General features: G+C 33.3%; 5 protein-coding genes across 17 annotated transcripts; 3 read left to right on the top strand and 2 right to left on the bottom strand.

Annotated features, from left to right (window-relative positions):
* The first annotated feature begins 1,198 nt into the window (after positions 1 to 1,198).
* Positions 1,199 to 2,643, top strand: LOC107462222 (uncharacterized). Its single transcript, XM_016080782.3, has one exon. The coding sequence runs from the start codon at positions 1,275 to 1,277 to the stop codon at positions 2,316 to 2,318; it is 1,044 nt and encodes a 347-aa protein (XP_015936268.1). The 5' UTR covers positions 1,199 to 1,274; the 3' UTR covers positions 2,319 to 2,643.
* Positions 2,644 to 3,335: 692 nt separating this feature from the next.
* LOC107462223 (nuclear cap-binding protein subunit 2) lies at positions 3,336 to 6,599 on the bottom strand. Of its 2 annotated transcripts, none has more exons than XM_016080783.3 (9): positions 6,489 to 6,599; positions 6,251 to 6,303; positions 5,865 to 6,088; positions 5,486 to 5,624; positions 5,359 to 5,392; positions 4,789 to 4,899; positions 4,025 to 4,090; positions 3,808 to 3,917; positions 3,336 to 3,594 (listed from the first exon to the last, which is right to left on the bottom strand). In XM_016080783.3, exons 2-9 carry the CDS (start codon positions 6,266 to 6,268, stop codon positions 3,520 to 3,522), a joined length of 777 nt encoding a protein of 258 aa, XP_015936269.1. In that variant the 5' UTR covers positions 6,269 to 6,303; positions 6,489 to 6,599; the 3' UTR covers positions 3,336 to 3,519. The 2 variants fall into 2 exon arrangements, with proteins under 2 accessions (XP_015936269.1, XP_052108608.1); XM_052252648.1 differs by having other exon boundaries at positions 6,251 to 6,309; positions 6,489 to 6,561.
* Positions 6,600 to 6,748: 149 nt separating this feature from the next.
* LOC107462225 (protein NUCLEAR FUSION DEFECTIVE 6, mitochondrial) lies at positions 6,749 to 9,415 on the top strand. 12 transcript variants are annotated; one of them, XR_002366778.2, is made up of 5 exons: positions 6,749 to 7,013; positions 7,282 to 7,403; positions 7,826 to 7,878; positions 8,734 to 8,798; positions 9,143 to 9,415. XR_002366778.2 is itself a non-coding variant. In XM_021129377.2 (4 exons), the coding sequence occupies exons 1-3, from the start codon at positions 6,865 to 6,867 to the stop codon at positions 7,831 to 7,833; spliced, it is 279 nt and encodes a 92-aa protein (XP_020985036.1). In that variant the 5' UTR covers positions 6,749 to 6,864; the 3' UTR covers positions 7,834 to 7,878; positions 9,143 to 9,415. The 12 variants fall into 12 exon arrangements, 9 of the variants coding, with proteins under 9 accessions (XP_020985036.1, XP_015936276.1, XP_015936275.1 ...); XR_001586757.3 differs by lacking the exon at positions 7,826 to 7,878; XR_008002051.1 differs by lacking the exon at positions 7,826 to 7,878 and having other exon boundaries at positions 8,618 to 8,798.
* Positions 9,416 to 10,132: 717 nt separating this feature from the next.
* LOC107462255 (uncharacterized protein At4g28440) lies at positions 10,133 to 11,931 on the bottom strand. Its single transcript, XM_016080837.3, has 2 exons — positions 11,574 to 11,931; positions 10,133 to 10,568 (listed from the first exon to the last, which is right to left on the bottom strand). The coding sequence occupies exons 1-2, from the start codon at positions 11,806 to 11,808 to the stop codon at positions 10,378 to 10,380; spliced, it is 426 nt and encodes a 141-aa protein (XP_015936323.1). The 5' UTR covers positions 11,809 to 11,931; the 3' UTR covers positions 10,133 to 10,377.
* A 7,750-nt stretch (positions 11,932 to 19,681) lies between these two features.
* LOC110274369 (uncharacterized) lies at positions 19,682 to 22,672 on the top strand. The gene is made up of 4 exons (XM_052253351.1): positions 19,682 to 19,685; positions 21,291 to 21,342; positions 21,763 to 21,974; positions 22,524 to 22,672. Exons 1-4 carry the CDS (start codon positions 19,682 to 19,684, stop codon positions 22,571 to 22,573), a joined length of 318 nt encoding a protein of 105 aa, XP_052109311.1. The 3' UTR covers positions 22,574 to 22,672.
* Positions 22,673 to 26,183: the final 3,511 nt, after the last annotated feature.

The raw sequence follows: 26,183 nt of genomic DNA, 5'->3' as shown, positions 1-26,183 counted from the left end.
CTTTAACTAATCATACCGGCCATTGAGCTAACATGATAATTTCCCTTTCAAAAGACAAATATGGGTTCTTTTGCTATATAGATTATACAACTATCGTGGGCCAATGAAATTGATTATATTTTAGGCACAATGCCTTTATTTTAACTTGCATGTTTTTTGGTCCCCCTTAAAGCAGGTGATTACTGATTATGTAAACCTTCCAGAATCAGTGGTTATAACTTGATATCAATCCACTCAGTGTATAGCTTGGCATGGCAACTAAGTTTGCTTGATTGGAGCCTGCATTGCATTAATAAATATTTTTTCATTTAATTAAATTAAATAGTACACAGCAACTATTTTTGTTTTATGAGTAGTGCCTTGCATGAATTTTGACAATCATCAAAATGAGCCGTGTGATCTAAACTATTATAATGAACTTGTAACTTTAATACTAATTAATTTGTCAGATAAATAGTGTTTAAACCTACCAAACTACCACTCTAGCAGTGCAGGGTTGTTGGAAAAAAGTTTATTCATAAACAATAATAACACAGTGACCAAGCGATTTATAGTTTCAACCTTAACAGCATCCTAGTTCACACTTCAGGAAAATGAGCATAGGGACCTTGAAATTTCAATTCTATTATTTTTCACGTATCTCTCAATTCGTTGTGCTAAGGATTAATTCGTCACAAATCATAACTCTATTTAAAAATTTTGCCGCTGACATTATTGGATACACAAAACGGGATTTAAAATTGGTGGATTTCACCAAAATAGACTTGTAAGGTATATTATAGCATATAAATTACATTTTTTTAAGTTGTGAAAAACAATCTTATCTGACATAAGCAGCATTTTGTAGGTTGTGAAAAACAACCCATTATACATATTATCTTCCTAAACATTTTGAATTCATAACCCTATAATTAAAAACAAAAATCAGTTTTATTAGAATATGTTTTCAAATTCTCTAATTAGTTACAAAAAAAATACTTAAAACTTTTTGACCAAGACTAGTGGTCAGTGTGCTTCATTGCACTATGTATCCTAATATTTCCCTTGCTGACTTTCCCAAACCTTTTGCACATGCATGATAGCCAAATGGTCACTATAATCATACCCCACAAACCCCACCTTTTATTCCACAATCCCCGCATAATTACAAGGCCTCTGACTCTGATTTTATAGAACCAACAAGCCAAGGTCTTAGCCCTTAGGACTCTATAAAATAACCCTTAACAAGTTTAGTTCTCTTAGCAGTCATCTCTTACTGTCTGTTCAACACTACTATGGCTTCTTTAGTATCCAAACTCTCTTTCTTCTTCTTCTTTGTCCTTGTTCTCTCCCCTCAAATTCAAGCCAGAGAAGGCAAAGTCTTTAGCCTCTTCACCCATTTTAGAACCATCTACAATGTCAAAGAGCATCAAAATTTGCCTGAGAAACCAAAAGCTAAATCACCAACACCAGCACCCACACTAGAGCCTATAGCAGCACCAACACCAGAACCAATCACTGCACCAGCACCAGCACCAGCACCAGAATCAGGATCAACAACAGTAGAATCAGGGCCAGCACCAGAGCCTGATTTTGTTGACAATGGAAATGGCTATGGCCTTTATGGCACTGAGTCTTCTGCTACTCAATATTCTTCTCCCAATAAGGAGACTCCAATCACAACCACAACCACCTTTGAGAATGAGCTTCTTGATGAAGATCTCACTGGTGAGAGCTTCAACAACAACAACAACAACAACAATAATTATAACTACAACCCCAACAGCTACAGCAACAATGTGGTGAAAAGAAACAGCAACAATTACAACAATGAAGAAGAGTTCAGGAACAATTACAACAATGGCTATAACAAGAACCATGAGGACAGCTACTCCAACAACAATGAAGAAGAGTTCAGGAGCAGTTACAACAATGGCTATGATAACAAGAACCATGAGGACAGCTACTTCAACAACAACTACAATGAAAGGTACACCAATAACTACAACAATGGCAATGAATACAGCAACAACAAAAACAACTACAATGAAAGGTATACCAGTAACTACAACACTAACAATGAATACAACAGCAACTACAACAATGTCTTTGATGAGGTGAAGAGAGAAGGAATGAGTGACACAAGGTTCATGGAGAATGGCAAGTACTATTATACTGTGAAGAACAATAATAATCAGAATTATAACCTCAATGAGTATGAATCAGTGAGAGGAAAAACTGAGAATGAAGGATACTATGAGAAAACTCAGTACCCTAATGAGTTTGACACCATGGAAGAGTATGAGAAGCAGCAAGAAAGCCAAGGGTATACACCATGAGTGTTATTTTTTTCCTTATTTTTTTCTTCCATCATATTTTTAGACAATTAGAGAGTGAGTTAAACAGAATGCATACGAATTCAGAAGAACAAAGATACTAAGTTATGTGGGCATTGTGATGCTTTATTTTCTAGTTTCATCAGTGGTCTTGCACAGTTTCTTGTTTTGCAGATCCAAACGATGGAAAGTATGATGTAATGTTGTCATTTTGTGCAGTGTGAGATTCTAGCTTTCTTTGGTAGTTCACCAAATGGAAAGTTTTACATTTTGTGCTCAAATGTTCTGTTAACAATTATATGAAGTAAATTTCTTGCTTTCTTCATTATTTTTATCCTTCTTCGTTATTTCTCAGTGTCCCCATAATTAAGCAAATCCATACTCTCATGTTAACTCATGGCTCCTCCTTTTGGTTGGCATGATTATTTCTTTATATTTATTTGTAACATTTGATTTGGGAACATTGTAGACAGACACAATTAAGTATTAGAGATGAGACAGAATACCGAAATATCCTTAAATGGATATCATTCAGAAACATGATTTATACATGCTTGCTGTAATTATTAGTATCAATCATGAATGCTTGTATGTTACATTTTAGTCAAAAAGGCACCGTACTAATGCACTTATTTTTCTAGAGCTTAGTTTACTTTTACTTTTTAGCACTACAAATTCACCAATTCATGGAGAATGGATATTTGCTAAATCAACAAAGCAGTCTAGCTCTACATTCTTTCAATGCTAAAATTAAAGTGATCTTTTTTCTGTAAAATGGAACATTCACTTTCCCTTTTTTATTTTCCATCTTTTCTTGATTTCTTGTATCCTTTTTATTTCACGATTACCGCTTCCTTTGAGTATCAAAAGAAAACTATGATGGGAAGATATTTGGTTCTAAGATGTTATATTCAAGTACTGTACACACTAAGTACAAGTAGAAATACAATTCCTCTGCTTCGTTACTATGGCTAAAATAACTTAAAGATTAGTTACCAAGCAAAATGTGCTACCGAAAAATCAAAAGAAGAAATAATAATACATAACATGGCACTACCACAAGTAGCAGATCCAAGTATCCAACCCAGAATTAAGGGTTAACAATTCAATCTTTGCAATTTTCATTGATAGACACCACAATCTTCCACTTTTAATAGTCTGTAAAAATTTGTGTAAAACTAGTACATTATTTATGAAATTCTGATTAAGCCCGTCTCTTTCGATCATCTTCCTCATCCTCGTCAGAATCACCACTCTCGCGAAATCGTGGATTTTTTTCCTGCCACAATTTGACATAGTAAGCGATTGATTGAGACAAATTGAACTCCTAAACAACTGTCAAAACATGACATGCCTAAAATAAGTATATGGACAGACTACCAACATCAGAAATTGTAAGCACAAGTATTAGGAATAAAACCAAAACCATTCCTCGACTTGAAAAATATAAGTTCCTGTTGAGAAAAATGGAATTAAGTTCAGTAGAGTTTACCGGTCTGGAATCAGGGTCAGCATTTCTCCGAGATTCATGATCTGATGTTCTCTTTGAGGATTCATGTGGAGGGTGGCGGTCATCATCTCTGTATCTCTTCCTATGGTAGTCTATGGTAAATTCAAAGGCAAATCAGTAATGGGAAAATTACAGGTACCTCTGGAAAACCAAATTACCGGACAAAAAAACAAAACAGATTGTCATGTGATGAAACTACCTCTACCATGCCGATGGGATCCACCATGACCATGAGCATGGCCATGGCCTCCGCCATGTCTACCATCTGCAGGAGCAAAATTGCTCAAAAGCTTAATTTGCGAGAAATATAAACTCACAAAAAATGATAAGGAATGACTAAAACATGAATTTACATATTTGGATTTTAACCAACGATCCAATACAGTTGACTGTTGAACACAATAAAAAATACCCATGTTTCAAATATTAAGATGCAGCAATTTCCATGTCCAACTTGAGCATCCACAATGGCATTTACATTTACATTGTGATTTACTTTGCCAACAAAATTTATTTCAAACAAAAAAAAAAGTAGAACTTCTAACAGGAAATTGTGAACCTTAGTCTTCAATCAATAAGAAATAATGTAGGACTGTAGGTGTCATTGGCTTTCACTTTTATGATATTTCTTTACACTGCAGGCAGATACAATGCAGGGGGTAGGCTGCTCCTCACAACCTAAACCCTAGTATACATGAATACATATATTTGGAAGCTGCCTTGAGTTGAATATTTCCAGAGAGGCAGGCACAATTTTAACCGCAACTTGAAATTTCAGAGGTAAGCATAGTAAGGGAGTAGGAGAATAGCTTACAAATGAAGCAGAATTTTGAATTTACATAAATGGAAAACACATGAACCAATTTTTTTGGTAATTTCAATTTTGAAAACTAGTGAAATATTGTGTCAGAGCCACTCCTAGCAACTGAAGATCTGTGCAAAATACAGATTGAAGTCACTTACATGAATGCGGAATAACAGGTGGGAAAGAACCCAAAGAACCAGCGCCATAGTCTACAAGCTGCCTTTGTACTTCTAACTCTTTCTGGACCAACTTCCCATAACCACCTCTACGTATGAAAAATTAAGGAAACTAAAAGGAGAAGCATATAATGACTTGTCTCTGGTCTATTCGCTTCAATGGACAAAAGAAAACTAGATAAAAACTAGAGTATTCCATTCTTCAACAATGATGCAGTGAATTTCCTGGTTCTAGATCAATGAATGGTGCAAGAGTTTTCATAAATCATCATCACTTTGAAGAAACATGCTCAGTGAATACACAGAAAGAAATCACACATGCTCACTAAAGCAAAACTCAATTATATTTGTTTATTACACATACCAATCGACAGTGAACCATAGTAGCTATATAATACCCTCAAATTTTAAGAACTGACACATTTGTGTAACTGCATTTAAAATAATAACGTTAGTTCCTTTTTCTGTAAGGAAGAAAATCAAGCACATAACTAAGTAACTATCTAGTATGCAACTGTTGCAGACAAAATTATTTGGAGATTAAAAGGATATCAGGATCATAATCAGTTCGGTATTCATCACGAACCTGCATGAATTACGGAAAATGAAAGATAAAAAACAACTTCATATAAGACCAGAACAAAAATATTCAGAGAAAACAAAAGGCATAACAGTTAACCTGGCCACCGCTACGACCACGGCCCCATTGTCTTCCATCTTGGAACCCCCAATCAAAATCAACACGAATGGGGCGATCATCAAGTATTGTCCCACTTATATATTTGCAAGCATCCTCTGTATCTTCACGTGAGTAATATCTGGTAAGAAAATACTACACAATGAATAATTCTTGAATATTCATAACGACTCACTGAAATTAACAGAGCACATTCATAATGAATTGCTGAAGCAGAATTTATTCTTAATTGTGGGGCACCAGATAGTAATTATTGCTAATAAAGAGAGTGGACTCTGCAAATTTGTTTTTCCACATTTACACCTTGTCCATGCATTCAATAAGAGTATAATGCCATGTAATCCAGCAATTTGAGTCTTACAGAACAAAACAGAAGCCGCATGGTGTTTTCGAGTTCTTATCCAAGCCCATGATGATCTTCTTGATTTCTCCAGCTCGGGAAAACAGCTCATAAACTTGCTCCTCTGTCGTGTAAAATGACATATTTCCAACATAAACCGTTGTTGATGTCTGCAGAGCATGCTCAAACTCCTCCTGATTTCCGGGAAATCTTCTATCTCGATAAGCTGAAAGCTTCGCTGGATCCTACAACCACCACCATGAACAAATAATAAAATAAATTAAACACATTTTATATAGCTACACATTTTTTTTAAACCAAATAAGATTGCAAAACCGCCTAGTCCATGAACCCTAGAAGGAAAAAAAAAAAAACAAGCTCAAATGAAATAGATTACTATACCGTACCTTAAATAACGAAGCCATGCGTTCTTCTATAACTCAGTAGCGACACTGTTTGACTGCACCCGTAGTTCATAAAGAAAACAAAGCAACGAAACAACGATAGAGTGAAACCTCAAATAATTTCAAAATTTCGAGTGAAGAAAGATTGAAACCTTACAATTTTACAAGCTTTTTGTAATCAAATACAGCGAAGAACAGAAAGACAGAGAGAATACTGTAAAGAAAAAAAGGCGAAGCTCACAAACAACAACGGCGACGGTGGCGACGGATTTGGGGGAGGATTTGGAGGAGCTCCGTAGAGTAGGTTTCGGAACAAGCTGCTCGAGAGTAACTCAACCCACTCACTCACACGCACGCACACTCGGGTTTCAAAACGATGCCTGTTCTACCCGAAAAGGATCCGGCCCAATAGTAAGCCCAGATTAGAGAGAAACAATCAATTGGAATTTTTTAAGCCCAAATACACAAAACAGCTACTCGCCAAAACCGGTGCAGGGTTTTAGCTTCGTAGAACCCTTACAGTTACAGTTACAGTGCCGGCGAGAGTGAGGAACTAAGGAAGCAAGGAACCCTAAACATTATTTTCCGATCATTTCGATTATTAATTAAAAAGGAACATGGCATCCGCCGCCGGCGCCACCGCGAGGTCGATTTTCCGGTCATGCTCTGCTCGCCGCGCCGCTTTCCGTCTCGGCGCCGAAGCTAAAGCAGCTCGTTCTCCGTTCCGTCTTGGCTCAAACAAACCTCCGCCACAATCCATGCTTAGGTGAGTAAGTTACGTACTTGCGTTACCCACAGATTCCCCAATAAAGTAGGACATGCTAAGATTTGGTGAATTACAGGTAGAGTTGAGCTTAGCTTGGGTTAGCTGAATTTCTATTTTGTTTATGATTAATTTAAAGATGCAATTGTTCTGTGCTAGAAGCTTTTTGGTGCAGAATCGCATTTGAGCAATGCTTATCATTATTAGTGCTGAATTCTAATCTCGTTGTTTATCAATTTGTGATGAATTGAATTTATGGTTTTTTGAGAAGGTGTCCTGCGGAATTGAGCTTCTGTGTGGAATCAATGCTGCCTTACCATACGGTCACTGCATCAGCACTGATGACTTCCATGCTCGCTGTCTCTCGCCGCAGTTACGGTTGGCTCTCGGAAGGTATCTTATCTTACTCTAAAGCAGTTTCTTCTTTAGTTATTATGAAGAGGTTCATTTGATTTTATTAAAATGGCTTTGGTTCAGTGGCATTGTTTTTGGAAGATATCTCTTGTCACATTATACTGTAGGTAGCACTCCATGCATTTAATGTGCATATTTTGTTTTAGTAACTGTGATCTTTTGCAAATGGCCTACAAAACGATGTTAATTCCCTGTTTTATTAGAATTCTTAGTATTGATGCTCATGCCATATGGTTGGAAGTTGTGATATGAGTTTTTGAAAGAGAACGTGAAAGACTTCTGAAGATATTTTCAGTTTATGTTTGAGGGGAAGAGTATTGTGTAATGTGGTTCTCCTCTTTGGGTCTCCTGGTCTGTTCTCATTTTAATTTCCTGACAGTTGGATTTTACTTTTGAATTAGGTAGCTAAACATCTGTGTCATTCCTTGTGTTCTTTCTTCAATTTGATTTTCCGGTAAGTGAGTGTTTCTTATCAATTCTCTGGTTCAACTTAATAGGGTCTTGTGAGATTTCGTGAAAAAAACTGTGTCTAATGCTTGATCAGGTGTTTCGTGATCTATTAATTCTGTACCTAGGATATTTATAGATAAACTTATTCCCTGGAATTTCTGTTTTCCCAACTCATGCAACTAAATCTATTAGTGAAGCCGTACCCACTACTTTTGTTTGTAGGCAAGGAGAAGACTATTTGAAGATCAAGAGCAAAGTTGGGATGACATGGAGTCCTTATTAGGAAGAATTGCTAGATATCTATCCCCAATTATTTTTATACAGAGCACATTTGTCAGCTCTCAGAATTTTTGCTAAGTTGGGATCATGAATATCACTATGTCATTATGCTAGATTTTTCTTAGTTCTATATCGTGTTTTAGAAGATAATTACTTGCTTCCGATTTTATTTATCATGTTTAAAGTTTGTGAGTACAATTCACAGGAATAAAAGAACAGTAGGCATTATTTCTCGGTGAGGATGTGAGTTTCTAAGACATTGTATTAAAAATCGTTGGTAAACATTTCTCCAGAGTTCAGTTTGTTGCTTTGTTATTTAATGTTTCCTTAATTGGAATATTATACATTGATTTGTTTGGCTGTGCTGCTGAAATTCACTAAACCGTGTTTTTTGCATTTCTTTTGGCGTAGTACTAGGGTGAATTGATGACTAAGGTGTATACTGATATTTTTTGTTTAATCAGATTGCAATGATGATGTGTGATTAGTGTTCTGAAGATGCAAGCAATCTTTTATGTACAAATCTGCTTCGTGAGGCAGTGTCTTGACTGAGCCATCTGTACTTCTTTTTCTATTTCAGATGCATAAAAGGATGCTACTTTATCCACCTTGATTTTAGTTTCTGAAGGCAAATAAGCTGAAAATGTATTGCGCATCATTGGATAAAGTTTTGACTTATTTGTCCTTGTTTAGAAATTTCAAATTGGATCAGCTAGGGAGGTTTAGTGAATGTTAGAGCTGGATTATGTAGTCAAACTTCTACATTCAACTTCAACTCTTAAAGGGTGCCTATTAAGCATCCTTCTTTATATGGCTGATCCAAATTCATCTAGTATACACTTTCCTTTTTCTCAATTACTTACTGCGAATAAGTAGGTCTCATATTTTTGTTGACATGATAACTTGTTTGTCTTTAGATTGCTACCTTTCTGTGAATTAGACAGTTGATGATACGTTCTTATATACTTTTTTTTACTCTCAACTTTCAGAAGGAGAGGGATCATGATGTGATGATAACTACCGAATGCAATACCGAATATGCTCAAATTTTATTTCTTGAGTATCAAAGTTGGCCAGTTTTTGTAGCTCACTTCTTAGAATTTGAGCTCTGGATAACAACGTACAGAACTCTTACATTTAGGTCTTAATTCCCCATGTCAAGTACTAATTCTATTTGTTCCTTTGAAGACTCTGCAACTTGTACGACTTCTGTGTCTAAATCCTGCACTAGATATTTATTTTCAGTGATTCTCCGTCTTAAATATGCAAAGTAGCAAACTATCTACGTTTGTTGCTACCCGTCATGTTGAGAATCCAGTGTAATCCATCACAATTGTCACCCTTAGCTATGGCCGTTTCAAACCAACTGGAATCCTACCTATTTCTCACGAATAACTTTCGACATCATAAGAACCACAATATCTTGTTAACAAGAAAAGTAAACGTGAATCAACTCTACTTCAAATACTCTCACTGCTATAGGAGATATTCTAATCAACAATTTAACAGCAGAATGCACAGGGTATGATAATCCAAAACATTTTGTAGAGCTCTCCTAATTCTTTACCGGCTTCCCCAATTTCATTGTGGGAAAGTAACAAAAATGAGCTTGAACTAGTATCGTCTTGAGGATGTTTAGTTATAGAATTCCTAATTATATTTTAATTCTAGACAATATTAATAGTAGGGTCGATTCACATTTTTGAAAGTTCGAATGTAATAAATTACTTTGATTAGATATTAAAAGTAAATTTATAGACTAGATATTATTACATTAGTTTGTTTAGTTAATAATGGGAAACCGAAGTGAATACACACGAACAGCTATGATAACAACCACTCTAAAATTGCAGAGGGCAACTAGCATAGAATATAGACGAGTTTAGACGAACTTTTGGATGCATAAAATGAAAAGGATAGCATTTACAGAAGAATTATCTGTACGAGCTTACGGTTCATGATTACATTTGCATGAAAGATGACTCCATAAAAATACTAAATTATGTAAATTTATAGCAATATTCACTTCTGCATGTTAACCGCAAGAACCATCATCTTTCAAAACTGACTTAAATAGGGTAAAAATGTGCACTAACCACAGCAATTTAGGATTAAAATAAACAGAGACTGTACCACTATTTAAGACTGCCCCGCAGCCAATAGTTCAATTGTAAAAATAAAGATCAGAACCTCTGGCAACTCTAGAGACACCCAGAAATCAAAATCACTCTTCAACAACATTGACTAGTTCATATTCAACTAATGAAAGATTGTTATCCTCTGTAACCTCAAAAGTTGCAGGTTCAGTGACTTCAATACGGCCCCATTTATCAACTGCTAGCCTCATGGATCCTTTGAACATGTCAATCTTTGCGTTACGCAAAATTAGAGTAGATCCTGGCTTCATGAGTTCCACTGCACAAAAATAAATGAATCAATCACCACAACTTAAAAAACCAAGAAAAGGCTGAGAGCATTTTAGCATAGACTGGAAAAACAAACATGAGTTTGGTAGACCACACATGTTGACTACTCCATGGACTCGAAAATGTATCATGTTTCCACAAACAGATGCTAATGCATATTCACCTATAATGTTTGGCTTACTAGGGGAAATGTTAAATATCTTGGTTACAACATGCAAGATACCATAAATCACGATCAACCTAACTTCTAACTAACATAATTAAATACATTAATTAATAGCATTTGCGTATTTAATTCGTAATGCGCAGAAGTGGAAAGTGGAATCAATACGTGGTTCCGACTTAAGCCCTAACCGGAAAGTCCGTTAAGAATTCAAAATTAAAGTTACCGACCAATAATCACCTCTATGATATCATAGACCATTCAGAATACCGGCTGGTTTTCCCACTAATTCTCCTCCGAGAAACAACAAACAATGGCAACCCAATTGTGGAAGAACTCGTTAAGTCAGCTAATGGAGAGACATAGCGAGTACAAAAGGCATGGGGCGAAATTATTATGTTAGCATTAGCAACATGGATTGCTTCCCTTTTTAAGTTCAAAATCATAACATGCTTTTCAAATGGGGAAAAAAAAAAAAAGCTTCTCTGAATGAACTCAACTCCTAAACAGTAAAATTGCCAGGCCAAGAGGTATGTATCCTTTGATATTAAACACTATTGATTGAAACTTTTATGGCAGCCATAGCAACTTTCGCTATTAAATCAACATGCACGAGTAACAAAGTGGGATTGCTAGCAACTCCAGCATACATAATCCCCAATTTCTTCTAACGTAAGGGACTGAAGCCTAATCCTATCACAAAGTCAACAACTTTACATGTTTTTTCCTTGATCATACACCAAATAGAACTTCAAATCATCACAATTACATACACACAACATACACGGATTGAACTTTCAAAAAACAAAATGACAGAAACAAGAAACATACCCTGTTCGTTACGGGCAGTGAAGACTATGGTTCCAGTTTCATCTCCGACGAGGCACTCGGCGATGCGAGAAGGACGAGCCGCCGCCAGCATCGACGTCCGACCACCACGGTTGCTGACTGTCTTGACGGGCTTCGAGCTAACAACTTTGACTGTGAGAGTGTGACCGCTTGTTCCCGGTTTGAGCTGATCCACCTTCACAAACACTGGCTTTCGCTTTGCCGCCGGTGTCGCCATTGATTTCACAAACTTCGGTTTTTTTTTCCGCCCTTTCTTTTTGGCAGTTCGCTATGCGAGATAATCGATCGAAACGGAAACGGAAACGGAATCAAAGGTATAAGCTAGAGAGTAGAAACTCAACTTAAACCCTAACCCTACTCTCTCCCTTTCGTTTTTGGATTTGGGAATTTTGAGTTATTGGGCCCACACTTTGTTAGCCCATGTAGTTAGGCCCCCACAGGTGTAAGGATTTCAAAAAGATATGAGTACCCTTCAAAACCCGAAAAAAAATAAGAAAAAGAAATCGGTACCCTTCACCAAGTCTAGTATTTTGCTAGAACCTAGAATAGTAGAATGCACCGAAACTAATTTGGGTTGATCTAGTGGTTAACTCAATAGTTTGCTTAAGTAAATGTCGAGAGTTCGAATCCTGTCGTGTGCATGTAGTAATCATTGGTCAGCGACAAACCCTTAACTGAAACTCCAATGACCTGTCGGGTTGCGACAAACCCTTAACTGAAACTCCAATGACCTGTCGGGTTGAGAAATACTGTAAAAAAGAAAAAAAGAATAGTAGAATGTTTAATAGGTATGTATAAATTGGAAATTTTTTTTACCATTTTTTGGAGTAAAAAGACTCATGTAATTTATTTTTATGTGAAGTTGATAAACAATTATCAACTATTTAATACACATAACAGATATTAATTATAAACTTCAGAGTATTGCATGTGAATTTTTATATTTTTTATTGTTAAAAGCTTGAGTAAATCAGAATTTATTGTGTGAAAACAACTAATTATGTGAGTTTTACTAATTATATGAGTTTTAGTTGTCTACACAAAAATAGTATGTAATTGAAAGATGCTTGAATGTTGGGTTGAGAGTTCAACAAGACATGCAATTAAGTAAATATATTTTCAACATACTATATGCTGAATTATATGGCATTTCTAATAGCTATCTAAATATGCTAAAATTTTCAACCCTCCTTATCAATGGTCAATTAGAACTACCATATTATAAATGATGGTGATATTTTTAGATAATGGTGAGTTTTTATACATTCTTAATATTAAGTTTTGATTTGTTTTATGAATAGTTTAGAGTGAGTTATCAACAAATCTTGTAATGTTGGATTGTAAATTATAAATCAATATTTAATATATTTTAGATTCTTCATGAGTTTTGAATGTATTAATAAAATAATTAGTATGCATTTTTATAATTTTAAATGTATATTTAATTCTAACTTTTTTATATATTCAATATGCAGTGTACAATCATAATGCCAATAAAAAAGATACTTGTGGTGGTCCAAAAAAAGGAAAAACAGTAGACTTCTATTCACAAGTTTGATAAACCCAATAATAAAACACTACAAGAAGAATGGAGATTTGCAGCGATTTTTTCTGTGATTAGCGGCGGTTTTAAACCGCCATCAAAACCAATACCAGCGATTGAGTGAACCGCCTTAGTTAGTAATGCGGGCAGTAGATTTTGTAACAATTTTTAACAACCACTGCTAATCATAGTTTTGCTTTACTAGTTTGTTTTTTTAATTGTGGTAGTCAATTCACAAATGGCAAGAAATTGGTGAGGCATGCAGTCACCCGATTTGTTACTTCATTTCTCTCTTTGGAAAGGCTTTATGAGGAGAAAGGAAATCTAAGAAGAATGTTCACTTCAGATGAGTGGGTAAGGAATAAGTTGTCAAGAAAGGCAAAGGGGAGGGAGGCAACAAAGATTGTTATTAGGCCCTCATTTTGGAATTATGTCAAATACACCCTTAAGATCATGGGGCCTCTTGTTCGGGTGCTTCGACTTGTTGATGGGGAGAAGAAGCCATAAATGGGTTATATATATGAAGCAATGGAGAAGGCAAAGGAATGCATCATGAAAGCATTTTCTAATGATGTGAGCAAATATTCTGAAGTTTTTAAAATCGTTGACAATAGATAGAATTGCCAACTTCATCGTCCGTTGCATGCAGCTGGTCATTTTCTGAATCCGGAGCTGTTTTATGATAATCCTCGCATTGAGTTGGATTTAGAAGTTACAAAGGAGTGGTTTGAGTGCATCACTAGATTGGTGCCAAGTATAGATGTGCAAGAGAAGATATTGGAGGTGCAAGCACTATATAAGGTCGGTTATGGACTTTTTGGATCATCCTTTGCAAAATCTCAAAGGAAAAAGCTTTCACCCGGTAAGATTGTTATAAATTTTACAAAGCTTTATAAATTTAGTTCGATTAAAGGCTTAGACAAATTTGTTTTAATTTTATAGCATTTTGGAGACAGACATATGGGCATGAAGCTCCAAACATGTGAGACCTTGCTATCAAGATCTTGAGCTTGACTTGTAGTGCTTCTGGATATGAGTGCAATTGGAGTATATTTGAGCATATTCATACTAAGAAAAGAAATAGGCTTGATCATGAAAAGATGGAAAGTTTGGTCTTCATAAAGTATAACCAACAACTCATTGAGAGGTACAACCTTAAAGATGAAGTTGACCCTATTGCACTCAATGACATTGATGAGTGTAATGAGTGGTTAGTGGGAGAAATTGGAACTACCACCTTTCGAGATGATAATAATATGGATGATGCTGATTTGGTTCATCAAGATGACAACACTTTGAGTTGGAACCTTGTTTTTGAAGCAATGGAGGACATGAGCCTACAATATATACTAGAAGACAAGAAAATAAAAAAAAAAAGAACCTGCAACGTAAGAGGTGGTGCAAAGGGTGGACCAAGTAGGTCTAAGGCTTCAAAAAAGGGAAAAAGAAAAATAGTAATTGTGGAAGAGGAAGAAGAACCAGAATTTAAAGATGAAGAAGATTCTGAAAATGAAGAAGAACAAGAAGAGGAGATTCAATTCAATGATACTGAATCAGAGGATGATGATGGGGTAGAGGAACACGATAATAATCGTGTTAATTTGGATGAATTTGATGAGAGCTAGAATGTAGATGGTTTATAGTTTTTATGTTTTATGTCTTCTATTTTATGGCTTGCTTATGACTTTTGAGTTATGATATGAACTTAATGTTATATTTATTTGCTAAATTTACTACTATATTTACTATATTAATTAGATGTTTTATGACTAGAAAGTTGCTTATATAGATAAATTTTATAATTTATTATATTTGCAATTTTTTTGTATGTTTTTTTGTACATATATGTGTATTTTAAGTAATTCGTCATTTTCGCCATTTTTCGCAATGCCATTCACTATAATTTTATGGCAAATTTTTGGCTCACCGCCATGAGCCGCCATCCGCAATAAAAAACTATGAAGCACCTAATATAGTTTGATAAGGAATAATGATTCCTACTTTCTAGGTTTCTTGAACTACTTTATGGTGCTGTAGTGCTATTTTTAAGGCTTAATAGCATTGTAAGGCTTAAAATCAACAACTATTCTATTAAAAAAATATATCCATTTTGTGACAAAACTGTCTATTGTTAAATTGTACATATATGCACACAATGAAAAAGATAGCAAATATTTAGGAAACATTGATCTCACACTGCAGAAACAGGATTCATATGAACACATTTGGCTTCATCTAACTTTCTAGCATCATAGCTATAGCAATTTCCATCTTTATTTTCCTGCATGGTCATGGAATTTATCCATAAGAATACAAATAATAATTGAAAAGATAGAATTTCAAAAACATAGATAAATATTTTAGAAGTTAGCTAAAACCAAAATTTTATACAATAATAGCTTAGAAAAACACTGGTTAAATTCATCTCATGAACTTACAGCTGTGAAATTTATTGGTTTTATTGGGTTCCATAATCCATGCTATCGAATTCGTTTTGGTCTGCCACATAGGGAGAAAAAGGTCAGTATAGTCATGAATAAGTAATTTGGATAAAAATGCAAACAGAAAGAACAAATATGATGATGATAGCAAGAATGCAATAGAGAAATGAACCAATGATATAATCTACTATGAAATTAGAAGTAATAAGAGAATAAGTTACTAAAGTAAAGTAAAATTGATTGCTCGACTTATGAAAATGAAAATCTACACCTGTGTTGAAATTGAAACTAATTAAATAGAACAATTACCATCATTATCATTTTTGTCACTGGAGAAGCCATACATAGATCGTATAACATTATACCTCGGTCACTACAATAATAAAACAGGTTAGACAAATAAGTAACTCATAACAAATTCAAACTCAAACATTACATACATAGACGGGCAGGAACTCATGCATCGTGCAGGGGAAACAGAAGTAAAATGACCCAACTACTTATAGCGTATAGGCTCAGATATGCAATATGAAAGACAAACCAATAAGAGCCCGTTTGGGAACGCACAAAAATTACTTTTTTTGACTTTTAAATTATGAAAAGTTATGATAAGTGTGTTTGGCACTATTTTTAAGAAGAGCTTTTAACTTCTCGAAAAGTTAATTCATAGCTTTTGGAAGAAGTAGAAATAGATGACTTTCTCCTTTTTGATAAGTCATTTTATCACTTCCGTGAAAAAAAAATTGATTTCAAAACAAAAAAATTTACTTTCGTTCTTGATTCTGTGGAAAAATGTTTCCTGTTTCTGCTCGAAATACTGGCCCTCCACTACCATTTTCACGCAAGGTTCCATCTTCTAGAAGCACTGGCCTTCCACCATCATCCTCATACGCAATGTTCCATCTACTGGAAGTGTTGGCCTTCCATCACCATTTTCACGTAATGATTCATCTGCTGAAAGTATTGACCCTTCACCACCATCATCTTCTGTTCCATCTGAACCAGCATATATTCTTTCCAAGTATTTTTTTTTATCATTTTATCATTCTATTTTTATTATTAAATTTGTATTGAATATTTTGTATGCTATGAAATCTCAGTTTTAATTTTATTTTTTTATATGTGATTTTAATTTTATTTTTTTTATATGTGATTTTATTTTTATACAACTTGCTATTATTTTTATAATTAGTTTTATAATTTTCTTTTTTTTTATGTTCTTCCCCAACAAATTCATGAAAGTGGCAAGTCCGGAAGAAAATTTAAAGTTGATTGGAATGAACGAAATACTGTTATATTCATGAAAATATGTAAAGAAGAGATGGTGGCTCGAAATAGACCTGGAACACATTTTAACAAAGTTGGTTGGGCAAATTTAAAAATAAAATTCTTGAAAGAGACTGGTTTAAATTGAGTCTAAACAATTTAAAAAAATTTAATATCCATTCTATTATGTCAAAAAAATTGTATTTTTTAAGTTATTTATCCAAACGCTACAACTTTAAAATAAGTATTTCTATAGTTAAAAATCCAAACACAAAATAACTTATTTATAAGCTACTATTAATAAAAGTCCTCATACTTTAAACTCCTTTTCCAAAATAACTTATTTAAGTTATTTACTCAAATTGGGCCTAAATAGAAATTCTAAAGGGAAAAAAAGATTAAGAAAATAGGTAAGTTCTTTGTCCGAAATAAATAAACTGACACCTGTTGTGATTCCATATATCTACTTGGGCGCCAGTTGTGGCAAACAGTTCACCATCCCGCTGGTGATCAATAGTCCTAAACATTCAAGAGCAAGCTACACATAAAAATAATATTAAAACAAGTTTCAATATTTTTCTGGTGAATCACATCAATACTTACAAAAATGCATTCTTCCCAACCTGAACACTTGCTGGCTGTAGAAGAGTGTTTGCGAAATTATGTGAGGAAGGATAACTGGTGAAAAAGGAGTAAGAAAAATGAACTAGCATCTTACCTCTACAGAATTCTTAGTTGAGTGACCCAACTCCATAAGATTATCAACATTCAACAGAAGTATTCCAAAGTCTAACACTGTCTCCAACACAAAAAATGCAGTTTATAAACAGACAGACATAATTGTAAAGAATAGATGCATTACTATATTGGAAAAAAAATTATATTATATAAACTATAAAGCACTAATGTGTAGAAGATTCTTCACAATCAGAATTCACTCTTGCTGTTTCTTTCAATAGCCCAAGAGCTAGAAGCATAAATTTTCAGCCAATTTTTCCCAAACAATGGAACATTCATATACTCATGAGAAATAAATAAGGGAGAATTGAAGTACCTCCATCCATTGCACCAGAAATATCTATTTCAATTGGGTAGGATTCTTGGCCATACAGGAAAACCCATCCATATGCCCATCCATTGCACCTATAAACCGTCTTACAAAAATTTAATCAACCACAAAATAAGAAGGAAAAGTAAAAAAAAAAATAAATAGAGACAAAGTAATTCCATATGCCATGACTTTTTATGTTAGTTGATCATGTTTGCAGAAAATTTTAGAATCAATTTCTGGAGCAATTACACACTACAAGAAAGTTTCAAAATAGCGACCGATTTTAGCGACCAATTTTACCACCAATCAAACTTTTCTTGGATTTAAAAAAATTGGTTACTAAATCGGTCGCTAAATTTCAATTAGTGACCGATTTAGTGACCACCCACTCTTGGTTGCTAAATTGGTCACTAAAATAAAAATTAGTGACCGATTTAGTTACCAATAACAATGCTAATCTAGTCGGTCGTTGAAATCGGTCGCTATTTTTTTAACTTAACAACCGAATTAGCAACCAAAACAAGCTTAATGGTGGTTAGTCGCTAAATCGATCACTAAGAAGTTGGTCGTTAAATCTGTTGCTAAGTGTTAAGATATCGATCGATTTAGCGACCAATTATAAAATGATGGTTTTAACGCATTCGGTCGCTAAATTAGTTGCAATTTTATAATTTAGTGACCGAATTAGCAACCGACTTAAAAATATGTTGATAAAATAGTTCGTTGGTCGCTAATTCGGCCGCTAAGGTAGCGGTTGCTAAATCGGTGCTAAGTGTTAAGATAGCGATCAACTATAAAATGCTGGTTTTAAAGCATTCAGTTACTCAATTGGTTGCTATTTTATAATTTAGCGACCAAATTAGCAACTGACTTAAAAATATGTTAATAAAATAGTTGGTCACTAAGGTAGCGGTCACTAAATCAGTTGCTAAGGATTAATATAGTAATCGATTTTAGCGACCAACTATAAAATCTTAGCATTAGAGCAGTTGGTTAGTGACTGAATTTGCAACCAACTAAAAAATAAAAGTTACAAATTAATTAGTTGCTAAATTGGTCACTGTTTTAAATAATAGGAACAAACTCGATTTCAAAATAAATTAAAAAAAAGCATCATTTTTCAACCCTAACCCTAAGCTCTCTCCCCACACAGCGTCCCTCTCGCTGCCTCCCTCACTCTCCGGCGAAGTGGAGAGAGAAGTCACTTTCCGCGAGTCCTAGTCGGCGCCATTCTCGTCGGTGCCATCTCTCCTCCTCGAGTCTTTATCGTCGTCTGCCCCTCGCCGCATACTTCCTCTGTTCGTTCCACCATTGTCGCAGATCGTCACATTTTCGTCTAGATCTGCCGTTGCTAGCATCGCGTCGTTCTTTTCTCAACGTCGCCTCCTGTGATAACTTCTTCTCCAGTAACAACAACAATATTCTTCCGGTTAAGCTGATTTTCTCCTTTAGTCAAGGTACTTCAATTTCGTATCTCTGATTTTGATTTCTCACTATAATTCGGAAGAATGTTTATGTATTTTCATTTTGATTTGGTTTTATCTATTAGGATAGTAATTATTTTTGTTAAATTAACACACAACACAAAATAGCTCAATAATAAGTTGAACTTGAAGGTAGAAGCTGAAGGATTACCATGTGTTTATAACATGCAGCGGAAGAAAAGAAAATAATCCTAAAGATATATTTTGTGCTTATACTTTATTCCAATAATATATGTATAGATCAGATCTAAATACCTGTGCACGCTAGTAAAAATCACTTTCTCCTTCGATGGTACAAAAGCGTTATGCGTATCCATACCGAGACCAATCTTTATTGTCAACTCTTTGACCAATGGACATCTGATCTAAATTGAGAAACCTCTTGCAACTCTTTGCACGCCATAAAATTCTTCTCCAAGAATTGGCTCACATACGTTTATGTGTGTGTAGAGGTAAAGGAATAAAACACTTGTGTTTTATTTTCATCTGTTATTCCTCTACTCTTGGCATACATATATATAGTATGAGATTTGTTACTAATTTTAAATTTGAATCTCAATTCAAATTTGAATCATATCTTACTATTTTAAACTTGAATCTTTCAAATTTATGAATCATATCATAGCTCAATTTGAAACAGAATCAGTTAGAATTTCATCCAAACTTAGAATTCAAATTTAAAAATAGAATAACTAATTATTCTCAAATCTCATTTAATATTCTCAATTATCATATTATTATTATATTTTTGGTGCTCGCAAAGAATATAATAAGATTCCATTTGAATTAATATAATTATTTATTTGATCAAATCAAAATAATAATTAAATAATTCTAAAGCAAATATTAGAACACTCGTTAGTGTATAACCCCATAAGTTCAATACTAAGCAGATAGTAAATTAGTCATACTAAATTTACTAATCAAGGTTGGCGTCTAGCAACACTCCTCAACGACCCGATAGTATGAAGTAATCTACTTTTACTAAGAAGCTCAGAAGAATAAAGTATAATTCCTTCAATCTTTATAACTCTTGATTAACCCTTAGAGTATGGTTTAATTGTCAAAACTCTAACTTGTTACCATTATTATTATAATGAACTGTGAATGACTTAAAAAACTCATTTCTTCATTCATTCAATCTCCTTGGCTAAGGTTTTATTCATCTCAGTCGTTATAATCATAGAGCTCAAACTCTTTACCGAGAGTTGACAGATTTCTTATTGACTAATCATTAATTCTACAAGTATTTAAATCATACCCAATATCCATTCAACTAGCACCCTAGGGTATTAGGTACTCGAAATCAAAGTATAATAAATACATTGTTAATTACTATAATAGTTCGCAGGTCAAAGGAAACTCTATTACTATGTTCATCTTGAAAATATCCTAGTGACAACTATGCGGTAATTATAACCATTATTAGGAATTCTCAAATTGAGTCAATACAATAGTCATATCTCTATATGCACCATCTATATATATAATTTAATAAATGAGATCTATTAATCTTCATCTGATGAAAACTATTATATATATTATTTTTTTGGATTATAATGTCCTTTTTAATAATTCTATGACCAAGAATAATTTAGATTAAATTATAAAAGATTCATCTCTTAATATTATAATTACTATTATAATTATAAATCTCTAAATTTAATCAAGGAACTTATTATATTAACATTTTAATATAATAACAATAACAAATTATTTGACACATGATTGATTGAATTGTGGTCATACTAAGTGTTTGAGCTATTCCTTTAAAATATTTCAAACTAGTGTTTCTCTTGTATTAGTTCCTTTTTTTCTTGAAATTCCAAGCAGAAAGGAGTAGAATCTCAAAGGTTGGAACTAGAGGCAGCCCTAAAGAGTTCTCATGAAACTTAGTCTAGAACCAAGTGACAGATTTAGAACAGAAATTAAATTGCAAGTGGCTGCTGATAATTTATCAGCTAAGGTAATTATCCTCCTAATCCTACCTTTATTTCCAACTAATTTTAAAGGAAGAAAAAAAAAACTGAAATGACAAGATTTGCATCCATTTCAACGTTGCAAAGCGCATAAAATGAATAATATCATAATTCAAACTCCTCATAAGTCCAAAGTATGATTTTCTGGGTTGATGTTTGGGAAAGATTATCCATTTTGAGCTCTTGTGTGTTGACTATTGTAAGTAGTCAAAGTAATGCCATTGTAACATAGCATTTAAGTACAAGAGATTAATGTTAATAGTATGATTAGAATAAAGAGTTTTATGTGTCTCATATTGGCAGAAGAATATAAATTGAATGTCTGTATAAATATACGAAAAATAAATGAATTTTGTTAAATGTGCTATAAAAATTTCGAAAATGTAATGTTTGCGATTATGTTATAGGGTGAGGGTGTTGAACTTAAAGAAGAGATGGAAGTTAAGTCCAGGGACATTTGGATCAAGCATTTCAACACCATCAAAGAGAAAGAGCAAGAAAAAATTAGAAGCAATAACAACTTCTCAAGCATCATCTTCTTCTTCTAAGGCACATATTCAAACAACTATTATCCATGCTTCTTCTGCCATGAATTTCAAGTCTATTTTAGGAGTTGCTGGTGTGTCCATCATCTTTTAATAATCTTATTTCAAGTTCATTGATTTTTAATTGTTTTGTTGCTTTTCCAGCCTGTTTTTTATATGCGAAATTTGGAACTTGTAATTTTTTGACCTGGCAACTTTTTTTTCAAACCTAATTGACAAATTCTTTTCCTAACCTTTTCTTTGTATATATTTGATTTGAATAAGCCCCTTAGCTTGTTTTCCAGGTACAGGCACAATGCCTATCCCTCGCATCTTTCTTACATGTTCTCCATGCCTTATCTTGCAGGACACTTCAATTGTTGTGTAAGTTTGATTTTCGTTTTCAGAACTTATATATGACTTTGGTAATGATTTATTATTTGATTCTAGTAAACCTTGTTTGGGGTTTCAAAGGTTTTTGGACTGAAGTGGTCTTATGATAACCGTGAGTTTAGCATCTGTAGGAAATGATAAATGAGTATGCACTTGCAAGTTTCATCAACTTTCTAACTCCCTTTTCTGCTGTGTAACTCCTTTGATTTTCATGCACTGGTACACTAATAATTTCCTTTATATGTCTGTAGTTGCTTGTTTGGAATCAACATTCAACTCAGCCTGTTCTGAAGTAATGTGAGCACACGACAACTGTTAAAGCAATAGCGTGATTTCCTCATGTTCATGGACTCCTTGCATCTGGAGGAGGAACTACAGATCGATGTATTCGTTTCTGGAATACAACCCACAAACTCACACTTAACATGTATGGACATTGGAAGTTAGGTAAAAGTAGTTGTCCAGAATCATTTTCATAATATCTAGTTGATTTTGTTTTAATTTTTTTTTTTTTATTTACTGCATGGCTGATTATTGGGTGGAAGCACTATGAAAAATAGATGTCTCATGTATGTTGAAAGGTATTTCTGGAAACTCAAACTATAAATGGATCACAAGTTATACCAAATCAAACCCAACTCTACGGAAAATGAAATTAATTAATCATCAATAAAATTTTAATAGAGGAGAGGGATCATCAATTGTGTAACATGGTTACATTCATAGCATCAACTTTCATATACCAAGACAAGGATAAAGGCGATTCTTACCCCTCCCTTTCTTTTATTCTTACCCAAGGGTTAAAAAAGAGTTAGTGCCAACATTTACAAGAAGAAGAATTAACAGCAACCGCTAATTCTAATTTACATCTCAGTATAAAAGACTACACCAAACTTGTTGGTGATAACAAGTGTCAATTGCGTGAACAATTAATAGCACTTGTTTTTCTATTCACTTATATGTTTCTTGGATTGTAATCTTTTTGTGACTAAAATGTGTAATAATTTTCTGTTTTTGCTCCTATGTTACTCACTCTTTTAATGACAATTGAAATCTGGAATATAATTTGCTTATTCATTGTACCTGGATAAAAAGGGTGAACTTGACTAAAAAAGAATATTTATAAAGGTTTTTAGGCAATTGCTCGATTTTCATGTTAGTTGTTAGTGCTTCCAGAATAAATAAAGTTTTATTAGAGTTGAATAAGAATTAAAAAGTCTTTACTGTCAAGAATTTGGTATACGATCCAAAAAATAAGCTTTTCAATTAATGTGGTTATTTAGGAATATTCATGTTGTCAAGTTTTTTGTTTTAATTCAATGCAAAGCAAAATTGTTCATTCTATCTGGGATAATAGAAATATTTTTTGTTAATATTTTTTGTTACTAATAATGTTTGGTTGCTAATTAGCAACTGCTTTAGTGACTGAAATGTTGCTTGTTAAATTACAGGTCTTCACTTAACAATTAAATTAGAGACTTAAACATTGGTAGCAAATGAGATCGAAATGCTGGTTGCAAACTAGCGATCGATATATTCAGTGATTGATTTAGCGATCGAAAAATCCGCTCACCATTAACAACTAATACTTTATAGTAAAGGTTTGGTGTTTTTATTCAAAAATCAGTCGCTAACATTTAATAACCAAGGTTTCAAACCAAAATCGGTTGTAAAATCGATAATTTCTTGTAGTGACACTTGGATCCAAAATATAAGCTTTGATTTGACACTAAATTAAGTCTAGGGGAGTGACTATAATTCATCACATATTTAACTTTATAGATCATAGTTTCTTTTATCAAATAAATAATATTGAGAGACCAACTAATATACCATGTACATTAATATTAAGTACAAACTCCAATTCAATCTCATATCAGCCACAAAAAAACCAAATCAAAAATTCAAAATAATAGACACAACAATAATTCTTTCATTTATCTAATCAGCTCAACTAATCATATATATGTTCTACTTATTTCAATCATATATGTAGACACAAATATATACAAAATTACTTTTGTGAATATTTACCTTCACCTCATCAAGTATTTGCTACGCTGATCTCTTATCTGTACTTGTTATATAAACCCAAATGACCAAATCCAAATTTGCCCATGTATTTTGGTCTCCATTGATCCAATTTTTAAAATTTTAAGAAAATCCAAAATGTTAGATATTTGGGCATTTCTTTTGATGACAGGATAACAAAACCAATGAAATTATTGTCGAGTTTCAAAAAAATGCAAAACTTTAAATTTGTTATTAGAGAGCAAACCTTCACAATTGATCCAGGCGCATGATCAACATCAGAGAGCAAACAATTATTAACTATTTGTATTTATTTACTTTAATTAAAAAATTTTACTACAAAACACACAAGAAATCAAAATAGTAGTACGGTAGTACTTTTAAATCCTTAATTCTAAACAGCCAGAATTAACTTGAATTAATAGAATATATAAACAAAATTTGAATCAAAATAACCTAAAAGCATAATCTAAACCAAGAAGATATAGATAAATTTTGAAAAAATAGGATTCAAACTTTGTAGGTGATCAAGAATAAAAACAAGAAAGAAAGAGTAATGTAAAAGAACAAACCAGTGAGAGGAGAGAGGCCGCAATAGCTCAGATTCGCGCACAATGGAAGAGGGTGTAAGGGTTTCACGCATGGTTAAGGAGAGGAGAAACTTCGACGACGGTGAAAGAAGGATGTATGGGTAGCTACGCGATCGACTCCATGACGACATAGAGGCGCACCGTGGACCAGAGAATAAAAATTTTGCACACTGTAAAGGAGGGAGTAGGGATTTCACGCACTGTAGAGGAGGGGCAAAAGATTAACACCGGAGAGAGGAGAATGGATGGGGCAACAGATGCGCACAGCAGAGCAGAGAATAGGGGGTTTTGCGTGCTATCGCCCTCAGTTCACGGGTTTCTGCTGTGGAAAATTATTAGTTAGAAGATGTAGAGAATTGAATAAATTATGATAAAGTGTCCTGACTAGCGTCAGTTCTTCACGAAATAGCTGCTAATGAATCAGATTCTGCAGCACATGAAAAAACTCTAATGTCAACTGCTGTTATCTTCTTTATTTGTGGTGATAAGATAAACAACTGGTAATTTTTAATTGTTATGTTTCGCTGTCTTATAGTAAAAATATTATATTCTTGAATTTTAAACTTTATTTTATAATTTTTAGATGCGTATAAAAATATTTTGTGTGTGATTTTATTATTATAGATGTGTTATAAATGTATGTAATTAACTAATTTTAAAAAGTAGTTAAAGTACCGTACGATAAAAAAAAAAGAAGCAAAATTAGAATGAATAAATGTTAGTATTCAAATGAGTAAAAAAATCTAACTAATAATAAGATCAAATATATTAGATGTATTTTTATTTAAATACGATATGAAAAACTCAACTTTATTTTTAAATTTTATTTGTAGAATTTTAGATGCATGTGTGCAAAAAATACTTTTGTATATAATTAAATAATTTTAATAATAATAATAATAAAAGAAAATAATAAATCGATTTCTAACTTTTTAGTATGTAAACATTTAAATTTATGAAAATTTAAAAATACATTTAAGTGTCTGATCTTTTTAAAATTTGGATATATCGATTTCTGAGTTTAATTTGTCCAATTTTATAAATTCTCTCATGTGTACATTCATATCAACAGATCAATACAACAAGAGTCACGTTTGACAAACCCAAGTAAACATGAAGAATCAATATGTTTAGATTTTAAAAATGTCAGAAACTTAAATATATTTTAAACCGTTCACAATTTAAATATCTAGAGATCAAACGGTGAAGGACTTATTTATCATTCTCTATAATAATAATAATAATAATAATAATAATAATAATAATAATAATAATAATAATAGTGTATCA

Source organism: Arachis duranensis, chromosome 8, assembly GCF_000817695.3.
Source record: "Arachis duranensis cultivar V14167 chromosome 8, aradu.V14167.gnm2.J7QH, whole genome shotgun sequence".
Classification (NCBI taxonomy): domain Eukaryota; kingdom Viridiplantae; phylum Streptophyta; class Magnoliopsida; order Fabales; family Fabaceae; genus Arachis; species Arachis duranensis.
Note: the sequence above shows the minus strand (reverse complement) of the source record. Positions and strands in the feature narration are given on the sequence as shown.